The following is a 24,787-nucleotide window of genomic DNA, read 5'->3' as shown; positions in this document are numbered from 1 at the left end:
AAACCCATAGATGGGAGACCAATCTCATGAAAGGGAGAAATAAAACATAGCTTATACTGAACGCTAAATAAAAAGTAATTGCTGGAGTGTTGGATTCCAGTGGGTAGCTTTTCCTTTGACTTCAAGGGCCAGGTCCTGCATTATTATTATTATTATTTTCTTCTATGGAAGTTCTTTGAAGCACTCTGAAAGTGCTTTGAAGCACATTCTTTGCAGAAAGCAAGCAGAAAGCAAAAATGTGGTCTGTGGAGATACAATTTAACGGGGAAGGTTGGTATTCCTGTTGGCTTCTGGTTGTGAATCTTTCTTATATAAACCCAATTGGCATTTTCATGTAAGACAATTACCTTCAATGCGTCCTGGCTCAGGAGGGAACTCAGGCAGAAAAAAACAGTCTCGTGAGAGATGCAAAAAGCAAAGTTTATTTTCACCATAGCTATGAGAAGGCAAACAGCTGTACATACCCCAGAGGGCTGTACTATGGAAATGGCCGCTGCAAAGCATGTCGTAGCAAACAAAGAATATATACCTTGGCTTATCTAAAATTGACCAATGGCTGAGGGTCTTCCTCATCTTCCACACCCACTTGGCATAAGTGATACCTGTGACGTCACTTGTTGATTTCAAGCTAACTTTTGGTCTTGGAACTTTTTGGGAAAAGGCACCAGCTCACAGGAAGGGAGGAGCATATGCAGAGACAAAATCACATAGGCAAAAGTTTACTATTTTCTGGTTTTATGGTCCCTTCACTTACATCTCATTCCAATGGAGTGTGGTTTAAAGCTACAGTAAAACATTAGAATCTATGAACTAATAAATCAAAATATCTTCAACATTGACAATGGCAGCTACCTCAACCAGCTCCTCCTCCAATTTAGATCCAGAGCATCCCTTTTGCTGACCACTGTAAACTTAATGTGGATTCCCTGTGGTTTGTAAGCAATGAATAAAGCACCTAACATTATGTTCGGAGTTATATACAAATTAAACTACTGTGCTTTAACTATGTTAAATTTGGCTTTAAACTTTGATTAATCATTTATGCTATTTGATTAAATGGTTGAGTGTTGGACTATGACTCTGGGGCCCCTTCTACACTGCCATATATAATCCAGATTACCTGCTTTGAACTGGATTATATGGCAATGTAGACTCAGATAATCTGGTTCAAAGCACATCATGTGGATTATCTGCTTTGATAACCTAGATTATATGGGGTCTGGGAGACCCGAGTTTGATTCCCCACTTGGCCATGGAATCCTGCTGGGTGATCTTGGCCACAGAAAACCCTGTGATCGATTCACTTTAGGGTTCCCTAGGTCAGAAACTACCTGAAGTCACACAACAATAGCAAAGCAGTTATCTGGGAGTAAACCACTCATTTCTGTGTAAACATGTATAGGGTTATACAATGAATCAATAAAAATGGTATTCGCAGTTAAAACACTTAAAATATTAGTTAGCTGGAATCATCTTAGAAAAGGCAATTGTGCTCATGCTCTGTTCCTCTTTGTCTAGCCTCCCACTAACCTGGGCCTTGAAATATCTATTTAGGATGTTCACACATTAATGTGTGAAATACTTGATCCAACCAATTCCATTATCCTTCACTCCATGGCATCTGTAACATTTGCTAAACAGGCTGATTTTCCTTTTAATGAAGTACAGCTGAAGTATCTTCTGCAGAGTCCAGTTCAAAGCAGATAATCTGGATTTTGTTGAGACCCCAACACTGAGCTCAGGGGAAACCATTTGAGGTTGGGACCCACAGTTTAAGCAGTGGTGTAGGATCCCTGTATGAAGGTGTGGTGTTGACACATTTTCTATCCTTCCCACTCCTACACTTAATCCCGTGGCTGGCAGGTACAAAATCAACATGGTAAAGTTTGCCAAGGAAGTCAGTGACAGGGAAATCTTTATCTGAAACCATTCCTCTTGCCCCGACCTGAAGTCAAAAACATAGAAAGAATTTCTGTGCATCGATACAGAAATCCCAATAAAATCTATAAAACACTGATGCCTTTATTGGCCAACTGAAGCGTAACAAAATATGGGACAGTCAATCCTCTGTATCCATGGATTCTGTATTAACAGATTCTGGCACCCACAGCTTGAAAAGAGGTTTTAAACTCCCTAAAATAACAAATCCTGTTTCTGCCATTGTTTAATGGACACCATTTTATTACGCTATTGTATGTAATGGGACTTAAGCATCCACAGATTTTGCTATCCATGGATGGACCTGGAACCAGACCCTAGCAACTACCAAAGGCCTATCATGATACATCATTGCATGTCTTTGAAACGCCCAATTTCAGTAATGATGAAAAATATGCCGGGAATATGGACAGGAACGGGTCTTGCTCTAGTATAATATTTGAAAGCGTGAGGAAAGAAGAAGCATGCAAAACCCAAACCACTACCTATTATTCAAAACTGAAAATAGGGCCCCATCTATACTGCCATATAAAATCCAGATTATCTGCTTTGCAGTGGATTATATGGCAGTGTAGACTCATAAAATCCAGTTCAAAGAGATAATCTGGATTATATCATGGCCCCATCTACACTGCCATATAAAATCCAGATTCCTATTCTATGCTATCATATCTGATTTGTCATTGATCCACTCCTTTGGGCTTCACGTAGATCTAGGTAAAGGTAAAGGTTTTCCCTGACGTTAAGTCTAGTCATGTCTGACTCTGGGGGATGATGCTCATCTCCATTTCTAAAACAAAGAGCCGGTGTTGTCCATGGACACCTCCAAGGTCATGACTGCATGGAGCACCGTTACCTTCCTGCCAGAGTGGTACCTCTTGATCTACTCACATTTGCATGCTTTTGAACTGCTAGGTTGGCAGAGGCTGGGGCTAACAGCAGGCACTCAACCTAGGTTGGCAGAGGCTGGGACTAACAGCGGGCGCTCAACCTGCTCCCTGGATTCGAACTGCCAACCTTTCAGTCAGCAAGTTCAACAGCTCAGCAGTTTAACCCTTTGTGCCACTGGGGCCTCCCTCATGTACACTACCATTTGCCAAAATGTATGATCCTGTGCTTTTCTTTTCCATTTCTGGCCGAATAGCTTAACCATTGATGTCCCTTTGAGTACGAAGTCTGCCCAAGGGCCACTTGTGGTCTCTCTTGGTATCACGTTTGTTAGTCGTCATGTCCATCAGTTGCCTTTTCATCATGTGATATGCCCTGCCCATCTCCCTTTTCCTCATATATTTCATTGGCCACATCATGTACCCCAGTTCTTTGATGCAGCTTTTTGTTGTTGACCGTCCAAGGTGCCTTGCGTTTCTTGCACATTTGCCATTTGCCAAATTATTTGACTGTACTTGTTGTCTGAGATATACATATTCAGTCACTTCCTCAATTCATTTTGTTTTCTTCAAGTTCATTTCCAGTCTTATAGATTTTGAGAGTCATGCTAGTTGTTGGAGATCATGTTGTAAGCTTTCTGGATTTTGAGCGGAAAAGAGATGAGAAAGTTGTTGAATTCAAATCCCACTTTGAAATTTAATTTTTCAGAAGAATCGCCACAAACAGTTTTGGCCATACCGTGTCTCTTTGACACACTCCTTTGTTTATTCTGATACAACATACTCCTGTATCAATGCTTCTAATGATGTTCACATATTCTGGATTCACACCATCTTGGTGCAGAGCATTCAGGATAGCATTGAACATCAGTTGTGATGCTTTTGATGATGTTCACATACACTGGATTCACATTGACTTGGCGCAAAGTGTTCATGATAGCACTGAATATCTGTCGTGATGCCTTTGATGATGTTCACATATGCTGGATTCACACCAGCTTGGTGCAGAGTGTTCAGGATAGCACTGACTATCCATCGTGATGCTTTTTTTTTTTTTAAGTCCACATACACTGGATTCACACCGGCTTGGCGCAGAGTGTTCAAGATAGCACTGAATATCTGTCGTGATGCTTTTTATGATGTTCACATATGCTGGATTCACACCAGCTTGGTGCAGAGTGTTCAGGATAGCACTGAATATCTGTTGTGATGCTTTTTATGATGTCCACTTACACTGAATTCACACCGGCTTGGTGCAGAGTTCAGGATAGCAGATTATCCGTCATGATGCCTTTGATGATGTCCACATATGCTGGATTTACACCGGCTTGGCACAGAGCGTTCAGGGTAGCATTGATCCCAACTGAATCGAAGGCCTTTTGATAATCAACGCAAGCAAGACAAATCAGAACTCGATGTTCTCTGCTTTTTTCCGGTAGCTGTTTGACATGATCTGGATTATATGGCAGTGTAAATCCAGCATAGGTGAGTGTGGGGCACAGTCCCTTTCTCTTGAGGTTTTGAAACAGAGGCTTTGACTGTAGGCCTTTCCTGCTGCTGCTGCTGAGTCGTTTAGTTGTCTCCAACTCTTCGTGACCTCATGGACCAGTTCAAGGATACTGTCCATCCATCTCGCCCTTGGTCAGCCTCTCTTCCTTTTTCCTTCCATTTTCCCCAGCATCGTGATCTTTTCCAAGCTTTCCTGTCTTCTCATGATATGGCCAAAATACTTCAGCTTTGCCTCTAATATCCTTCCCTCCAGTGAGCAGCCGGGCATTATTTCCTGGAGGATGGACTGGTTGGATCTTCTTGCAGTCCAAGGCACTCTCAGGATTTTCCTCCAGCACCAGAGTTCAAAAGCATTTACCTTCCTTCGCTCAGCCTTCCTTATGGTCCAGCTCTTGCATCCATAGGTTACTATGGGAAATACCATTGCTTTGACTATGCAGACCTTCGTTGCCAGTGTGATGTCTCTGCTCATCACTATTTTGTCAAGGTTGGCCATTGCTCTCCTCCCAAGAAGTAAATGTCTTCTGATTTTCTGGCTGAAGTCTACCACACAGCCATATAACCCAGAATATCAAGGCAGGAAATCCCACAATATCAGCTTTGAACTGGGTTATCTGAGTCTGCCATATATTCCAGTTCAAAGCAGAAAACGTGGAATTTTATTAAGACGTGTGGAAGGGGCCTGTGTTTCTCTGGAATGGTCGAATAGGGCTGGACTGGATCGCCTTTGGGGTCCCTTCCATCTGTGTGATTCTTTATTCCCTGCCATGAGCAGCAGCAGCAGCAGTGGAGTAGTAAGACTGTGCGCCGGAACCTTGTTTCCGGCTTCCGTTTCCTTGCTGCTGCGGGGAGGGATTTCAGGGGAGGACAGGGCTGGATTGTAAACAGAGGAGAAGGATGCTGCGGAGGTCTCTGAGGCAAGCGGGGCCCTGAGGCCAAGGAAAGGCCTCCCGCGTGGGAAATGCGGCTCCTTTGGCGTGGGCGGAGGTCCTCCGAGCCAGGTAATCCTCCCTCGCTTTGTAAGGCTTGCCGTTGTCACACCTGTGCCTTCAAGTAGGCAGAAATGTCTGGAGATGATGCACAAAACCACCCCCTCTTCAGTTGTGGTAGCTGTCAGTATTTATTCGTGTCCTCTTGCCACCCTAGGAACATACACTTCCTATCTCTTCCCATTCTTCTACATAAGGACTGTTATAACAACAAGTTATTTGCCTTTTTCTGTTTGGGTGGAGGAGTTCAACCCCTCCCCTGCCCATTACGCAAGATTAGGGCCTCTTCCACCCAGCAGCATAAAATCCACATTGAACTGGATTATGTGGCAGTGTGGACTCAGATGATCCAGTTCAAAGCATTATCTGTCTTGATATTCTGAGTGATATGGCTATGCGGAAGGACCCTAGGTCACCCTCTGCCTTGTGCCCCTTTCACAGCCGCAGAAGAAGCCGGCTTCTCAAAATGGGTTAATTATCAAGTTGCATTTCAGCCATGCGCATTATAATAGCTGGGCATGTGTATGGGAAAAAGGTTTTCTTTTTACCTCTTTATTTTGTTTCTGCTCTGCCATCCATGAAGAATAGAATCATATAGGGTCGTTCCACACAAGCATATAACCCAGGATATCAAGGCAGAAAATCCCACAATATCTGCTTTGAACTAGGCCTCTTCCACACAGCTGAATAAAATCCCATATTATCTGCTTTGAACTGGAATATATGGCAATGTGGACTCAGATAACCCAGTTCAAAGCAAATATTGTGAGATTTTCTGCCTTGATTTTATTTGTTATATGGTTGTGTGGAATGGCCCTAGGTTATCTGAGGCCATACTGCCATATAGTCCAGTTCAAAGCAGAAAATGTGAGATTTTATTTAGCTGTGTGGAAGGGGCCATAGTTGGAAGAAACCACATGTGTAATCTAGTCCAACCTCCTGCCATTCAGGAAAAGCACATTATGTTGTCGAAGGATCTCATGGCCCAAATCACTGGGTTGCTGTGAGTTTTTTGGGCTGTATGGCCATGTTCCAGTAGCATTCCTTCCTGACGTTTCACCTGCATCTGTGGCTAGCATCCTGAGAGGTCTGTTGGGAATGAGGCAAGTGGGGTGTATATATATTGGTGAAGTGTCTAGGGTGGGAGAAAGAACCCTTGTCTGGTTGAAGCAAGTGTGAGGGTTGCAATTAGCAACCTTGATTAGAATTGAGAAGCCTTACAGTTGCAATCAGTGAGGGTATCTGCATAGAGGTAGCCTGGCTGTTGTTGCCCTGGAACATCCTTTGTTTGGAAGGCGTTAGCTGGCACTTGGTTGTTTGCTGTCTGGAATTCCCCTGTTTCTGAGGCCGCTTCCATACAGCTGAATAAAATCCCATATTATCTACTTTGAACTGGTATATATGGCAGTGTGGACTCAGATAACCAAGAGCCCTTCCACATGGCCATATAACCCAGAATGTCAATGCAGAAAATCCCACAATATCTATTTTGAACTGGGTTATCTGAGTCCACACTGCCATATAACCCAGTTCAAAACAGAAAATTTGGTATTTTATTCAGCTGTGTGTAAGGGGCCACTGTTCAAAACAGATATTGTGGAATTTTCTGTCTTGATATTCTGAGTTATTTGCTGTGTGGAAGGGCCCTGAATGGTGTACTTTATTTACTGTCTTGATTCTGGGAACTGTATACCATGCGGCTGTGGACAAGTCTACATAAGGACCACCAAACACAGTGCCCAAACACATTTCAAAGAACACGAAAGACACTGCAAACTAATACAATCAGACAAGTCAACTATAGCTGAGCACTTGGTAAACCAACCTGCACACATAATATTGTTTGAGAACACAGAAATGCTAGAGCACTCTAACAACCATCACGTCAGACTATACAGATAAGTCATTGAAATCCACAAGTACAGTATGTGGACAATTTCAACAGAAAAGAGGAAACCATGAAAATGAACAAAACATTTTTCAAGTTGTTTCTAACTTATTGATGATCCCAAGGTATCACGGGATTTTCTGTGCAAGATTTGTTCAGAGGGGTTTACCTCTGTGGCAGAGAGTGTGTGACCCACCTCAGGTGACCCATGACCCATCTACACTGCTATATAATCCAGTTTTTGAATCCGGATTATCTGATGTGAATTTTTCCTTTTTTTCTGTCAATCTCTCCAAACCCCCTTTTTCCTTTTCTTCCTATCCGTATCTCTTCAAACTTCCTTTCTCTCAATCAATATCTCTCCAAACTTCTTTTTTTTCTTCCTATCCATATCTCTCCAAACCCCATTTCCCTTTTCTTCCTATTGATCTCTCCAAATTTACATCATCACATCTCCAAACCCCATTCCTCTTTTCTTCCTATCCATATCTCTCCAAATTCCTTTTACTTTTTCTTCCTATTGATCTCTCCACCCCTTTTCTTTTTCTTCCAATTTAAATCGGGTTGCTGCCTCCTGCAGAATTCTGGGGTTTGTAGTTTAGTGAAGCCCAGGATCACTCTGGTTGTGCAGTTTAAAGGCTTCTTCCTGTACTACAAACCCCAGAATTCTGCAGGAGACAGTAACTGGATTTAAAGTGGATAGATGCTCTAGAACAGTAGTTCTCAACCTGTGGGTCCCTAGATGTTTTGGCCTTCAACTCCCAGAAATTCTAACAGCTGGTACATTGGCTGGTATTTCTGGGAGTTGTAGGCCAAAAACATATGGGGACCCCAGGTTGAGAACCACTGGAGTGATGAAGTTCAATATCTCCTTCGTCCTCCCTGTATTTCTCCTCCTCACCTTTCCTTCATGTCTGACACCACTTTTAATTGCCCTGGCTTAGTTTTATGCAATGCAATTTGTAGTTTGATGAGGCAGCAGCATTATTTGACAGAGAAGGCTAAAATCTTGTAACACTACAGCTCCCAGGATTCCATAGCAATGAAATTAAAGTGATATCAAGCTGCATTTATTCCACAGCATCAATACACCCCAGGGAAGTTGGGACAGAATAAACAGGGGAGGCTCCTGGATGGGAAGGGTTATCTATTTTTATGATTTTCCTTTCAGTTGCTTTGAAGCTCTGGGTTTATTTAAAGATTCTAATCACGCCGGAACTGTATTGTGCCAAACTATAAAAGTGCACTTTTTGCTGGATCTGTTCTGACTTACAAACAAATTCAATTTAAGAACGAACCTACAGCCCCTATCTTGTTTGTAACTTGGGGACTGTCTGCAGATTGACTTTGCTTGGTGTGGAATTAAGCTAACTTTATCTCTATACCAATAGAAATTGAATTTTCTATAACAAAAGTGCAAAAGGAGATATATGGTAGTTCCATTCATCATTTAATAATGCTTTCTAAAATAGCTGATGACAGAATTCCCCCCAAGACTGGGTTGGAACAGAGAGATTAACTGCATGAGTCAGCAGTCGACTTGTGAAAAAATTATGGGCTAGTGACTATTGTAGACATATTTACAAAATTGCAATAGAGTATTTCAATGCTGTGTTTCATTCTGATCAGTGGTGTCCTATTTCTCTCTAGGATGCAATTTGAAGGAATAATCTTGGTTATTCACAGAGAAGGAATCAAATATTCTGAATTAAATTCAGTTAGGAGAGAAAGGGGACTAGAAGAATTCTCCAAAAATATGATGGGTAGCTAAAATTGGATGCTGCCATGTAGTATTTGAAGTTATGTTTTGGCTACAATATTGCACTTATGTGGTGATGAACACATTTAGCAGTGTTAGACTTGCTGCTGTCTATAAATACTCATAGGGTTTGTGTAGCAGCTAGCAGTCAGATTTCTTTAGTGTCTCCTGTCATACAAGTGTTAAAATATAACATGAGTCTTTCACTCTTCGGTCTGAATGAATGAATTTAATTACTGTCTCAGACCAGGAGTTTGAAGCATTAAAACATTTAAATCAGAGGTTTTTAAAACATTACAACCAGAAGTTCAAAACATTAAAAGCAGAAAGTCTAAGTTATACAACCATTGTAATCGACTTTATATTTAAAACATTTCCATGAAAAGTCTAAAACATGTGGAGTCTGAAACATGGTTAACAAATGACACTTGATTAAAATCTGTGAATATAGATATTAAAATGTGTACTCTTTTGTCTGCTTTTTGACCTTTCTGGTTCAGTTATAGGAACTGCCCAACTGAAAGTGTTTTGAGAATGGTTTAGTCATCTTCTCCCTCTGGTTTAATGACTTCATCTCTAGTGGTGGCTGCACATGACTTGCTTTTGTTTGTGCAAAGCTGAGCTGACGTTTCCTGAGGTGCTCTGGAAGAAAAGGAAATGCACGCATATGCAAGATTTTATTTTAGCCATGATGGTTACTTAATTCCAAGGTCAATGTATCCCTATAGTCTATATTAATCAGGTGCACAGTTTGCTTGAGACTGTAAGAGAGACAGATGATCTGGAACTGCAACATGCAGCCTGCCTGGGAAAACAAGGCTGTTCTCTCTTAATGTAAGATTTTAATCTCTTATCTTTCAAGGGCAGTGAGCCCAAAAAAGTAGAGGTTCTCTGCTTATTGAGAAGGGAATACGGTTCTGGATACTCCAGCTCCACTTCTATATGTTATGGAAATAAATTTCATGGGTCTATATAAATCATAACTTATGAATATTGCTAATCAGGCCTCAACAATTTAGAATTGACTTAACCAAACATAGTGTCTCAGCCTGCAGTGTGTATATCAACCACACTGTTTTTGCCTATCTAGGTGATGGCATTTATATTAAGTAGATGATCCGCTCCCTTTGCTTGATAGGTCACATGTCTTGCAGACTTGTATGTTATCATTATGTGACAAAGACTCTCCCTTGTATGTGATCTAATCCATGAATGCAAATTATGAGCCCTTCAGCTATTGCTAAATAGCAACTTCCTGTTTTCCTTACCACTGACTATACTGATGAGGCTTCTAGGACTTGCAGTTCAGTAAAGTCTGGAGAACCACACAAATGTTTTTGAAGCAGCCTCCTCCCAACCTTTCTGGATTTACTTTTGTGCTGGCTGGGGGAACTCCATGAATTTACCAACCAGTATAGCCAAAATGTTTGCCAGTTCTATTGCTGACTCTGAAAGAAGGATCCACTCTTCCAACCAAGTTTTTCATTTGTCTTTAATTTGTTTCATAGCAGAATATAAGAGAGTGTGTGTTACTTGCCATATGTTCTAGGCAACTGTATCTCCCACCAGTCTTAACCAACCTTTCTGACAAGTCTTAATTTGCCCTGGTAGGAGTTCTGTCTGATCAGAAAGCCTAGTTTCCGATAGATCAAAATATTTTATACCTGCAGGGTTGGAAAGGTAGTATAAGCACTGCTATATAATAAAATTAAAGACAGAAGGTATTTGCTTGATTATTACCTATGAGTATTGCTGCGTTGGCAGAAAGATTTTTGTACTTTCAACTCAAGTTCCATGCATGCTCAGGCTGTTTGGTGACAAACTCGGGATAGTTTGTAAAGGTTGCCCTGCCTCATGACTTTTCTTGGCTTCTCTTTTTGTGCTGAATCACCCCTTCTTAAGGCAACTAAAGTGGTTTCAAGTCACGTAAGACAGCTTCCATTCAGAAAGGAGGTAAACATAGACTTTGCTGAAAAGTGATAAAACAGGCTAAGTGTGATTAATTTGCTCAAGAATTTGGAGCATTGCTTATTTTGATGGTGATTCTGTTGCCCATTACCAACCTTAGTTCTCTTTCCTTTTTGTTTGTTTCTACTATTTTAATCATTCTTGTGAGAGGGGTGTTGTTGTTTTTTACAAAGCTGATGACTTATGAGTTATTGTTAATAGATGAATTGCTATTTAAAGCAGCAGATTGTCAGCTTTTTAGACAGTATGCATAATATATCACCATTGCTAGGTTTTTAAAATCTTTTTGTCTTAGACCACTCCTCACTAGTTCAGTTGAGAGCTGATTTTTCCTGTCTCTGTGTAGTTATGGACAATTTGTTACTGATTTCAGTTTCTGTTTCCATAGACAGCAATGTGTTTGTGCAGATTTTTCAGATACAGCATGTTCATTTTAGATCCAATGTCGGTTTCCACTAGTCTAGACCTGCTGAGCCAATTCTATTTCCCTAAATTTGTTGTTTTGCCAACATTCAATTGATTTGGTGGGTCTGAACTGTTTTTAGGTCTTGTTGCTCATATTCACATGTGTACAGCTAAAAATAATATTTGACAATAATGAAAAATTGAAAGAGAGATACACAATTTGATTATTAGTGGACATTTTTAAAAGAAAAAATATCAACCTTCTCAGTTAATGTAAAGGGGTGGTTTATTTAGCTGTACAAAAAAGAGTTTTTGCTGATCTTCCAGCTGATGATTTCGATCCATGAAAAACAGTATATGTGTGAGGGAGCAATGCAATGCATGAAGAAATCCCATCCCCTTTGCATTCTCGGGTTTCATTATTTTTAAAAGAATGTACTGTACTATGTTTTTCAGGGAAATCCAGTTCCTTGGATTATTTCTGCTGAACAGTCAACACATCCTGTCCAGGTCTAACGTTGAGAAATGTAAAGAAATGGACAAGCTAATTTTCACTGATACTTTCACAAATGAGAAGTCAACCCAAATTCTTGAATCAAATGCCAAGCTAATGATATTGATTGTGTCACATGCTTTGCCATAATCTTCTTGAAAGTCCCCTCCTGACCTGTGCCTGCACATTTATGTTCAGTTCTGGTAAAGTATCCCAGAGTTTCAACTCTTCGGACTGCAAATGAAATGGAAGCCTTAGAAGTTGATGATATCAGTCCTGCTTTGGAAGTGACTGAAGATTTCTTCAATACTTTTGATGCTAAGTTAGACAATGTGCAGCCTTCAGAGGTTTATGGGATTCAGGAAGTCCCAGAATTGGTTGGACATGAAGTGTTTAACAGCTGTGGAGACTTGAGGAATGTTGTTTCTTTGGGGCAGAATAATCTTGTTTGGGAACACTGCAAAAATGGACTCTCAGAAACCAAAGTGCAGACTGCATTTCCTGCCAAAGAACAATTTAGAGTACAGAGGGGAACAGTTCCAGACAATCTCTCCTGGATGGAACAGAGAGAAGCCTCAACTTTTAATATCCTTAATATCTGCCGGAGGAGGGTCCGGCCCCGTTCTGTGAATGATATCACAATGCAAAGTGAGGAAGCTGCCACTTTCAAGCCAGGTCATAATCGGTCGCGGTCAGATATCACTCGGATAGACTGGAGCATCATTTTAAACAGTGCCCCTCCACAGCAGGTCTCTAACCATGGCAACCGGTGTCCCAAAGTTTCATTCACACCAGCAGGTTTCAAAAAGGGAAAGGATGTTCAAGGGAATTCTGGTAAGTCCTGTTCTTTCGTTACAGTTAATGCTGTCCTTTGCATTGAGTTTTTTTCTCCATGTCTACTTGAAAAAGGAAATGAATTATTTCGGTGAGGCAACACAGTTTGGGCAAATCTGGAATTCTGAGCCCAGAAAGTTTAGTTACCAGCTTCACCGTGGTTTTAGAAGGTCACCCTAGGTGAGTGGCCAACTTTCGCTACGTTAAATCAGGGAAATGAATGGTCTTATTCTTAGAAACATTTTTATGATAGCTACTGCTCTGCTGGAAGAAGATATCGATGCCTGAAATCTCTTGTGAATAATGCTCTTCTAAGTATTAACAGTGATTCTCAACCTGGGGTCCCCAGATGTTTTTGGCCTTCAAATCCCAGCCAGTTTACCATCTGTTAGGATTTCTGGGAGTTGAAGGCCAAAAACATCTGCGGACCCCAGGTTGAGAACCACTGAAGTAGAAGAATCCAGAGGTATGTGATAAAAATTCTGAGTTGGATCCAGATAAAGTTAATTGAATCTATATCTCACAGAATCCTGTGGAAGAAGTTAGCCATGACTTAACTTGAGATCCATTGATTTCAGTGTACCCAGTAACCCTCAGGTTCAAGTAACTACTTAGATGTAGTCGTGAAGGTAGTAGGGAAAACCAGGTCCCTTAGGTCACATTCAGAGGAGAGTAAGGGCAAACCTTTTGTGAATAAATCCTGCCAAGAAAACCATAGAATGAGATCGGGACATGCAACAATAAGTAATAGAAGCTAGGCTAGGAAGAGTAAACCTGACTTGAACCTTAAAAGTGACTAGAAAAGCAAGATGGCATTTACAGTAGAGTCTCACTTATCCAAGACTCGCTTATCCAAGTTTCTGGATTATCCAAGCCATTTTTGTAGTCAATGTTTTCAATATGTCGTGATATTTTGGTGCTAAATTTGTAAATACAGTAATTACAACATAACATTACTGCGTATTAGCCAAGATATTCACTTATCCAAGGTTCTGCCGGCCCGTTTAGCTTGGATAAGTGAGACTCTACTGTATTTTTAAATGGGGGGAATGATTTCTCTCAGTCTTCAAAAGTTGGGAAGTAAGTCCCCCTCATTCTTACAGTTTCTGTAAGATGATATCATGTTGCAAGAAAAAATGTGATCAGCTATTTATGAGTTATTTGGTAATATTTGGCCTGTCAGTTTATCAATGTCATAATGCCCCAGCCCTAGCCCTGCTTGTATTTAGCAGAAAGCCTCATCCCGAATTACATGGCAGCAGAGGATACCTTTATTACAACTATAATGCTGTTTTTGAATTGGAGAATGCCCTAACAACTTGTCTGGGTAATGAGCTGACTTTGACTACTTGTAAGCCCATGGTAAAAGAAATGCTCAAGGAATCTTCCTGGCATGTGCGTTGGCCTTCTGTGATATCATGGAGCCATTGCTTGCCAATTAGAAAAAAGGTGGAAAAATGAAGGAGGGGGAGTCTGGATATGGGCAAAGGAAATGGGAAGGAAGGTCTAATCCTGGTAGCTAGAACAGCAGCCACCCCTCCCCACTTCCTCAGTCTCTTACAACTTTAGAGCATGGTTGGATAGTGGTAACTTTCTCATTTATTTTTATTATTTATTATATTAATTTACAGTATTAATATTTCATTTTCTCTTTTAAGGGAGAATCAATTTGTATGACCTATACAGGGTTGGTTTACAGCAGCAGTGAAAGACAAACTCATAGCAATATTCATTATTAGTAGTAGTAGCAGTACTGTATTTATGCCCTGTTTTTTCTCTGCCAAAGTAAATTCAAAGCAGTTAACCCTAATAATGTGTGAATCAAAACCTAACTCATATAAACATTAAACTAAAATTACACATAGAAATGTTTAAAATACATAGTTAAGGTTATACAGTATTTTCAGAGCACTTTTCATGGATGGTGCTCTGAATGTGCAATTCAAAGAACAGTCTTTGCCAAATATATTTCCTGTATTATCGAGGAGGTCTATGAAAATATAGTATAACATATATCCAGAATCATGGATAATAGCAAGCCGTATTGAATGAACAACGTCTGGGAAAAGCATAAGATTGAATTGCACTAGAAGACCTAGGAAATGCCTAGAGAGGATATCTCTGTAGGCATTGCTAGGTCCTTCACAGCAACTTCATGGTCAGCAACTTATGGAAGCACATCATAGAGTCCTGCTGGAGGGCTCAGGAAATGCTTAGACAGTGCATATTTTGTCAGATGTTGGTAAATGAAGCTGGAGGTATCAGTCCTATCAGTACATCGATCAATCCTGTATTGATGTCTTTGTAATGGCATACCTGTGTGTGTGTGGGGGGGGGGGGGGTGAGGGGATTATCTGCTCTTATTTATCTTAATAGGTTTCAAAAGTTTAGAACCCAGAAGACAAGTTTCTGCTATTAAAACAGCCTTCTCATTAAGTAATTATATCAAATTAACAAGTGATATTAGGCTATGGTAATGATTTTAAAATTACATGGCTTCATTCTGATAAAAATATTATAATAGCAGTGTGCATTTATTTCTTCCTTCTGTTCAGACTTGAAGACCCTTCATGAGTGACTTGAAATTATTCATTTTAGGGTTTTAAATACTGATTTCAGGCTACGTGGTCTATTAAAACAGAAATATTTAAAGGAGATCCATGGTAAAGAAAAGATTAGGAACCACTGTCTTATGTGAGTCTCTAATTGGTTCTATTCCAGTATTTGGGGAGACAGTTTGGACATAAAATGAAAGAAACATTAGCCTCTCTTAGCAACAGTTTTTGAAATACAATGTGTACATGTACATTGAACCCATAGGTTGGTAATGAGGCATAATGCAACAAGAAAGGGGATATAATCTGCAGGTAAAGAAATCTTATAGTGCTCTCAGCTGGTGTTCCTGTTTTCTGCTGTTTTCTCCTTATGGTCTTTCTTTCTTAAGAAATTACAGTTCAAAAAAACATAAAGGCCACCCCAGATGTGTGCTATTTTGTGTGATTATCTTCAATTTACTGTGATGGTCTCTGCTTTGCTCTGCCTAAATTGAATTTCCTTGTTTGGCGAAAGGGGAGGAAAATATTGTTTCCATTTTCGAGGATGGGGTGGGGGGAAGGACTTAGTGGATAGGCGTCATGTTGCTTTTGTACGTCCAACAGGTGAGGGGACAGAAGAGGGCAGGAGGAGAAGGCCGGCCAAGGATGGGGCCATGGCGTGGGGCCCTGGAAGGGCAGCTGGGATCCTGCCTGTCGATGCCAGCAACCACGGCTCCAACCTGAAGGGTGTGCGGCATTTGAATTTCAATCAAGCCGGCTGCTGTCATTGTCCCTGTTGAAGTGGGAGCGGATGAAGCCAGTTCACAGGAGACAGAGTGAAGCACTGGCAGAGAAAACGCCTGGCTGTGAAAGATGGAGAGGAGCTTTTTCTCTCATTCATCAAAAGACAAGCGATGCTCTGTGGTAGCAGAGGGAGGAGAAAGGAGGGGAAGCTGTGATGGATGGGGCAGAAAATGTGGGAGAAGCTTGAAGTGTCATCTGGGCTTGATGGAAATGAGACGGAAAGAGTGAACATACAGTTGGGTCTCCAGTTGCCATGCTGTTTTCCTTATTGGATTAACAGAAAGGGAAGATGGCTGTAGAATGTGTACCCATTATCTGCACTACAAAGGGATTAGTGTGGTTTTCAAAGAAATTAATGGCTTTTGAGTTAGTGCAGAAATCCTAATGAATGTCAGGGACAGAGGTGGAGGGCAAATAAAATGGGTTTCTTCTCAAACATGCTCTTTTGTCTCATCAACACCTCTGTCTCTTCCCCTTTCTTCATTTCTTCAATTTTGGATTGAATTTAATTTCTCTTCCCCTATCTGCAATTCATTTGGATTAAACCTCCCTTCTTGTTAGGGACATTTTAGGCAGAGCTCTCTTATCTTCACATTTTGCCAGGACAGTGATGGTGGTGGCCTATTTTACAAACAGATCAGTCTCATTTGTCCAATGCTTGACAGCCTAGAGGATGAAAAATACACACATCAAAAATACAAAAAGGCTGGAAATATGACTTCAAAACCTATGGGAAACCTATGGTGTCTGGTGTTACACCAACACCACCCACATGGAGGTAGTGAACTCATGAGGATGGAGATTCCGCTCTTTCACCTCTGCCTACAACATACAAAGCAGCATCTAAGAAATTTCCACCAGAGCTAGCAAGGCCTCTGGCATGGCGATTCTCATCCTATCCCTATAGCTGGGATGGGCAGTTGTGTGGGAGCAGGGGTAAATTTCCTCAGTTTTCCTCTACAATCCCTCTCAGAAGGGGTCACCTCTAGTTGCCACTTTGAGAACTCAGAGGAAATGGAGGTATTTGGAATTGGTGGGAGGGTCTGGTGGTTTGTATATTAGTGGTATTTTATAATTTTACACATGGGAAATTGTACATTTTTAAAGAAAATCGTACATTTTTTATTTTAAAAAATGGGAGCTTGGTAGGACTGTAGGGGCTTCAGGAGCCCTAAAGGCATTCAGGCCACAGTCTTCCCACTTCTGTTCTATGGCAAGGAATTTTTTTTTTAAATATATATATTTTATTGAAGTTTTACCTTATAAGATAGAGTAAATTAACATTGAAAGAGTGAGAACATTTGATTGTATAGAAAGTGGGAAAACTGAGATTTAAAAAGGATCAAAAAGGGAGAGAGAGAAAACCAAAAACCAAAAACAAAGCTAAAATGTCCATATTTATATAAAAAAGAAAAAAAACCTGAACAAATGGCGATATAAAAATGCAAAGTACTTGGCAAAGAAATACACCAAAAAGCAAAAGCAAAAAGCTCACTGTTTCACAACCTGTTCACAAGCCACCAGCAATTGTGAACTGTAGTTTTTTTTCTTCATCATGACCTTTTTTTTTTTTTAACAGAAGGAAGTTAAACGAGTGGTGAAAATTAAAATTTATAATAGTCAAATTTGAAACCCCCACGTTGAAATGGTCTTTCCTTCTAAAAACCTTTTGAAGGGATCCCAGACTTTCCTAAACTCAGAAGGGTCTTTTGACTGGAGATACCCTGTCAGAATGTCCATCTCAGCCACCTCCGTCACTTTCATGATCCATTCCTCCATTTCTGGTGTTTCCTCCAATTTCCAGGCTCGTGCATAAACTATTCTCGCAGCCGTTGTCATCAAAGTGAAGAGTTTATCATGTGGCTTCAGCAGTGATGTGTCTGTTATTCCTAGTAGGAATATTTCTGGGTGCATGGGTATTTTTAACTTGAGTATTTTTTCAGTGGTTTTATGAATCTTAATCCAAAAGTTTTTTGCCTTCTTACAAGTCCACCACATGTGGAAAAATGATCCTGTTGCTTGTTTACATTTCCAGCAAGTGTTTTTTAATTGTGGCTGTATTTTGGCTAATTTAACAGGTGTCATATAAGCTTGATAAAACATTTTGTAGAAATTTTCTAGAAGAGAATAACTTCTGAAAATTTTTATTTTTACTTTCCAGAGGTATTCCCATTCATCTATGCTAATCGAGCGACCAATGTTTTTAGCCCATTTTACCATACACTCCTTGATATATTCATCTTCTGTGTTTAATTTTAACAGGAGACTGTAAAGCTTAGATAGTTGTTTATTTCTTGATTGAAGTATCTTATCAAGGTCTGTCTTTTCTTCTTCAAATCCTGTATGCACATCTTTTTGATATTGTTGGTGTATTTGTGCATATTCAAACCAGTTCATGTTATAGCCCTGCTGGTTTATTTCTATCAATGATTTCAGTTGGAGGTTATCTTGCGTTTTCTTGAGTATTTCCGCATATGTTGGCCATCTTTTACTGCCCTTTGAATTTCCACTTTGTTTGAAAGCTTCTTGGATCGAGGTCCATTGTGGTAATTTTCTGTAAAAAAATTTTTTATATTTGTTCCAAGTATTCATCAGAGTTTTCCTAATTGGGTGTTTATTAAAGTTTGAGTCTTCTGCCACTTTCCCATAAATTAAGTATGCATGTAAGCCAAATTTTAAACTATCTCATTCCAGAGTTATGAGACTTTGATTGTCAAGATGGATCCATTCTCTTAACCAAATCAATATAGCTGCTTCCCTTTATAATTTTAGATTTGGAAGAGCCAGTCCTCCTCTTTGTTTAGTGTCTTGTAAATTTTTCATCTTTATTCTCGGTTTCTTCCCTCTCCAAAGATTTCGTAAATTCAGCATTCCAATTCGTAAATTCTTTTTCCTTGATGTCAATTGGAATGTTCTGGAACAAGAAGCATAGTCTAGGTAAGATATTCATTTTTATTGTAGCTATCCGTCCTAGGAGAGAGATATCCAGATTCATCCATTTTTTCAGATCATTTTTTATTTTATTCCAGTTTTTTTCATAATTATTTTTATACAGATCTTTGTTATTCATTGTTATGTTTATTCCTAAATATTTTGCTTGGAGAGCTATTTCAATTCCTGTTTCTTGACTTAATTCTTCTTTTTCTTTATTGCTTAACTTTGTCGCTAATATTTTTGTTTTGCGTAGATTGATTGAAAGACCCGCAACTGATCCAAATTGATTGACCAGGCATATCATTTTGGGAAATTCTTTCTGTGGATATTCTGACATTAAAATAATGTCATCCGCAAATAACTTTATTTTATATTTTTGGTTTTTCACTTTTATACCAATCAGGTCATCATCTTGATGTAGTTTTCTTGCTAGGATTTCTATTGCAAGTATGAATAGTAAGGGTGAGAGGGGGCATCCCTGTCTCACACCTCTTTGTATTGGAAACATTTCAGTCATATCTCCATTAATTTTAATTTTGGCTCTTTGTTCTGTGTATATGGCTTGTATTCCATTAATAAATTTCCCTCCATATCTTAGGTCCTTTAATAGTTCAATGATGAAATTCCAGTTTAGTCAGTCAAAGGCCTTTTCAGCATCCAATAATAAAAGTGCCCCCTTTTTGAGTTTTGTGTTTTGAATATGTTCAATTATATTCAAGATTATTCTTGTGTTATCTTTAATTTGCCTTCCAGGTAGAAAGCCTGCTTGGTCAGCATTGATCCAATTACTCAGTGTTGATTTTAATCTGTTTGCCAATATTGATGAAAATATTTTATAGTCTATGTTTAGCAAAGAAATTGGTCTGTAATTTTGAATCTGTTTTTCATCTTGATTTTCTTTGGGGATTAGAATAATACTGGCCTCCTTCCATGTCTCTGGTATTTGATTTGTTTCCAGTACTGAGTTCATTATTTTTTGTAGTATCGGTGTTATTTCATCTTTCATCATCTTGTAGTATGTTGCTGTATAGCCATCTGGGCCTGGAGATTTATCTGTCTTTAAATTATGAATTGCTTCATCGATTTCCTGTACTGTTATTGATGCATTCAGACGTTCCTGCTCTTCTTCAGGAAGGGTTGGGAGCTTTTGAGATTTTATGTATTCTATTACTGCTTCTGTTGAGCCTTCTTCATTTTTGTATAGATCTTCATAAAAGTCTTTTAGATGTTGTTTTATCTTTTGTTCTTCTTTAATTTCTTTATCTTTATGTTTCAATGAGATTATGTATTTATTTTGATATTGCTTTTTTAATTTATTTGATAACCATCTGCCTGGTTTATTTGCATGTTGAAAAAATTTCTGTTTACTAAATTTCAATATTTTGTCCATTTGTTCCACCAAAATCATCGATGCTTGGATTCTTAATAGTTTTAGTTCTTCGGCTAGTTTTTTATCTTTTGGTTGTTTATTATATTCAAGTTCCTTTTCTTTAATTTCCAATTGAATCTTGTGCAATTTGGTTTGTTTCTTTTTCTTTTCTATTATGTTGAGTTGTATTAATTTACCCCTCATATAGGCTTTTGCCGTATCCCAAATTGTATATGGTGACATACCTGGTGTTGTATTTAACTGTAAAAATTCTAGAAGGTCTTTTTTACATTTCTTTAGAATTTCTTCCTTTTTGAGTAAATTATCGTTGAGCCTCCATGTCCATTGTCTGACTTGTCGTTTTAGTTGCACCGAAATGGGGGCATGGTCTGAAACCAATCTTGGATGGATATCAGAACTTAATAACTTTGTAGTAAGGCTTTTTGTGGCCCAGATCATGTCAATTCTTGAGAGCGAATTGTGTCTGTCTGATCTAAATGTAAAATCTTTTTTGGGTCCATGCTGAAGTCGCCAAACATCTATAAGCTCTAGATCATTCGCTAATTTCCAAAAACTTTGTGGAAGTTCTTTTCCTTTGCTTTGTTTTTGCTTCACGTATTTTCTGTCTATGTTGTGTTGCACTACTGCGTTGAAGTCACCTAATATAATCAGTTCATCGTAGTTTATATTTTCTATTTCTTTATGCAATTTGGTAAAGAAGACAGACTGGCCATTGTTTGGAGCATATATATTGGCTAATAATATTTTTTTGTTGTCTAGCTCAATTGTGCTCAACTGAAAGCGCCCTTCTTGATCTGCTTTTATTTCGGCAGGTAGTAGGTTTTCTTTTATATATGTAGCTACCCCTCTTTTCTTAACATTGTCTGATGCAATGTGGACTTGGCCTAATTTCTTAAATGTGATCAAATCTATATTTGATTTTTTGATGTGAGTTTCCTGGATAGCTATTACGTCCGCCTCTGTTGATCTTAGGTATTGAACGATTTTTTCCCTTTCTTTGGTGAATTAAGACCGTTGGCATTCAGTGATAGTATGGCAAGGAATTTTTGAATCTTCCTATGTTTCTTGTAGCTACAGCCAGCCCTTCACATTTGCTGGGAATTTTGTGGTTCAGTGGGGAATTGAAGATGGATCTCCCTAGTTCCAGCCAGATACATTTAAGCCTTACACCATATTAGCTTTCAAGGACTGTCCGGAAGCATAAGAATAAGTGGAGCATATTTGCCAGCTATGCTTGCATGTTTTTGTATTCTCATAAATGATCTGATTCTGTGAGTGACAGATGATACAAACAAGCAAATAGGCTTGATTATATGTTTCTAGGACAGTTGCTGCTTCCATGCAATTTTCTTTCACTGTATCTCTGGCAACGCTGCCATTAGCCCCTTAGTCTTAATACTTAGTGCCCATTGCTCAGGTATATGGTGAGATTGTGTCAATCATGAGCACTCCTTTCAGGTTACAATTAGGGTATTTCTCACCCTCCATAGAATCATAGAGTTGGAAGAGACCTCAGGGGCCATCCAGTTCAACCCCATTCTGCCATGCATGAAAAGCACAATCAAAGTATCCCTGACAGATGGCCATCCAGCCTCTGTTTAAAAGTCTCCAAAGAATGAGCCTCCACCAGACTCTGAACAATGAGTTCCACTGTTAAACAGCTCTTATGGTCAGGAAGTTCTTCCTAATGTTCAGGTGTTCCTAATGTTCATTGCTCTGAATCCTAATCTCTAGGGCTGCAGAAAACAATCCTGTTCCCTCTTCCTTGTGACAGCCTTTTGGATGTTTATACATGGCTATCATGGCTACTCTCAAGCTTCTGTTCTGCAAGCTAAACATCAGGCTGTCCTCCCATGCCTTCCCTTCTTTTATCCTGACAACAAACTTGTGACATTCTTGAGGCTGAGATTGGGTTAAAATTGCTATCATGTCTCCTCTCAACCTTCTCTTCTGTAGTCTAAACATACCCAGCTCTCTATGCCACTCCTCATAGGGCGTGCTTGATCATTTTAGTTGTCTTCCGAAGTTAGCAGAGCTCAGGTAGGACACAGTCAATGAAACAACTAAAGAAACTTTTAAAACTGTTTAAGAAGTGAAACAAAACAAACCTTGAAGTCATGGGTTGAACATCAAGCCATGGTTTCACTAGATTCCAAATGCTTGAATAAACAAGGTTTTCACTTGGCACCAAACTGAGGGCAATGTTGGTGCCAGTTGTATCTCCAGGGAGAGGGAATGCCATCTTCAGGGCAATACGGCCAATTGAGCCTTTCCTGCATTTTCACAAAATGGACAGGTAGGTAGATTTAGGGAAAGACACTGCCTCAAATTTTGAAGCCCCGTGTTTAGTTCTTTGAAAGTAGTCTCTCAGATGGAGAACCTATTATTCACTCGGCATCTTCCAATTGTTTCCAACTTATGGTGACTCTAAAGTCAACTTATCACTGTGTTGTCTTGGCAGGAATTGTTCAGAAGGGATTTGTTCTTGCTTTTCTATGAGGTTGAGATAACAGGACTTGCTCAAGAACCCAATGTGCTTTTCATGTTCAAGCAGGGTTTCAAACTCTGGTTTCCAGAATCAGTCTCATGCTCAAGCCACTGTACCATACTGGTTCTCTACATTGACAGCCAGTAAAGTTCATATAATGTATTTCTATACTTGCTGCAGCTTCTAAATTTTCTTAACCAGACCCATGTAGAATGTATTGCAGTAATGTAAATGGTGTTACAAATTTAAGCACTATAGAAGTCTGTAGTATTCATTGCCATATTTGTTTGAACTCTCTCCTAGAACACAAGCCAACATTCTCAAATACCTTAAAGAAAGGGTACTTGGAAATCAAGCGCAACCATGACAGCTATTGGCAGGCTTGTTATGCCGAACTCTCTCCATATGAGCTGTACCTGTTTTGGCTTGACAGCAGTGGCAACCAGACCCTTCCGACCGTCTATCTCCTTTTGCATTTCCAAAGTATCACTGTGGAAACCAGTGTGGTTGATGCAGTTCTGTTCAACAACTCCCATCTACAGCTCAAGGCAGAATCTCCATGGGAGGCCTTGGATTGGGGTCAGAAGCTCCGAGAAGCAGTGCATTCTTCGGTACCATCTTTCCTGAGGCCACAAGGAGACTTGAGGAATTCACACAAGTTAGACAATGAGGAGAACAACATTGCCCCAAACCACATCTTACAGAAGGAACCAGCTGAATTTTTCCAGTCAACATCTGTGACTGAAAACATCAAGGACTACCAAAACATTCTCAAATCAGGGACTCTTTACAGACTGACCCTTCAAAATAACTGGAAAGCATTCCATTTTGTTCTCAGCCCATCCCTCCTCATGGCTTTTCAGATTGGCGGCCCTGATGAAGACCCGCTATGGAGCTACAATACTGAAGTGTGCCTCTCCGTCCAGACAGATATTCTAGATGATTGTGACTCTTGCTTTCAGGTAATCTTTCCCCAAGATGTGCTCCGCCTGCGTGCAGAGACCCGGCAAAGAGCTCAGGAATGGATGGAGGCCTTGAAGGCTGCCACCAGCACAGCCAGCTTGGGTCAAAACGTTCAGGTAACACTGAGGAACAAAGTCCAAAACTTATCTTGCAGGAAGGACCATCAGAAGATCAAGCGCCAGTCTGTCACCACTAGCTTTCTCAGCATCTTAACCACCTTGTCTTTGGAAAGAGGTCTGACTGCTCAGAGTTTCAAGTGTGCAGGTAAGTAAACAAATCCAAGACATTTTGTACTTGTTCTCATACTTTTTACTCACTATGTATCTTTCCAGGTTATGAGGGCTCTCTGCCGTGTTCTGCATCAGTGACTGTTGCAATTACTGGAACTTGGCTCTGCTTCACTGCGTGTCCTGACCTGGTTCATGAACACATGAGCCAAAGATCCTTCCCAGGGGGAAAATGGAGAATGGATTAATGCCACCAGATCTAACTTTTCTGCTATCTCTTGTCAAGGTCTTACAAATGGTTCAGTGTGTTTGGCTTACTTCCAACCACAGTAGCATCCAGCATACACCACGCTGTCCAGTTACAGCTGAACTTAGGAACTTCTTATTTGGTTTTGTCCACTGTTATGAATACAGAGAGTGAAACGTGAGCAAACGAGAGAGCAGTAGGTTTCCACACAGTGGGGGGAAAACTATGGAAAGACTTATTTAGCCACTAGAGGTAAATAAGTAGGACTGAAGAATGATTTCTAGGGCATACCGAGATTCCCTTTTTCTACTTGCTGCTGACCGTGACTCCCCGAACTGTCAAATTGATAAGTCTTTTCTCTTGATTTCTTTTATTGGATGACTTACATTTAAAACAACATTTGAAGTCACTTAGCTGTATTATTCAAAGGCTGCTGTGACAGTCATTCCCAAGCAAAAAGCATCTACTGCTCTATCACTGGCAAGGTTTGAAATCCAGCTGCCTTTATCCAGAAGTAGAATGTGCAAGTT

The 24,787-nt window shown here is 39.8% G+C and overlaps 1 protein-coding gene across 2 annotated transcripts in view; it reads left to right on the top strand.

Annotated features, from left to right (window-relative positions):
• Positions 1-5,181: 5,181 nt before the first annotated feature.
• The window catches only part of plekhm3 (pleckstrin homology domain containing M3), a 101,288-nt gene continuing 81,682 nt past the window's right edge, over positions 5,182-24,787 (top strand). For both annotated transcript variants that reach the window (XR_010000755.1, XM_003226077.3), the window contains exons 1-3: positions 5,182-5,335; positions 11,800-12,670; positions 23,124-24,047. Coding sequence is in view for 1 of the 2 variants with exons in the window: in XM_003226077.3 (XP_003226125.2) it covers positions 12,082-12,670; positions 23,124-24,047 (1,513 nt within the window). In the remaining variant the exon portion in view is untranslated. The remainder of the gene's footprint in view (positions 5,336-11,799; positions 12,671-23,123; positions 24,048-24,787) is intronic.

Source organism: Anolis carolinensis, chromosome 1 (assembly GCF_035594765.1).
Source record: "Anolis carolinensis isolate JA03-04 chromosome 1, rAnoCar3.1.pri, whole genome shotgun sequence".
Classification (NCBI taxonomy): Eukaryota; Metazoa; Chordata; class Lepidosauria; order Squamata; family Dactyloidae; genus Anolis; species Anolis carolinensis.
This window is presented reverse-complemented; position numbering and strand designations above follow the sequence as displayed.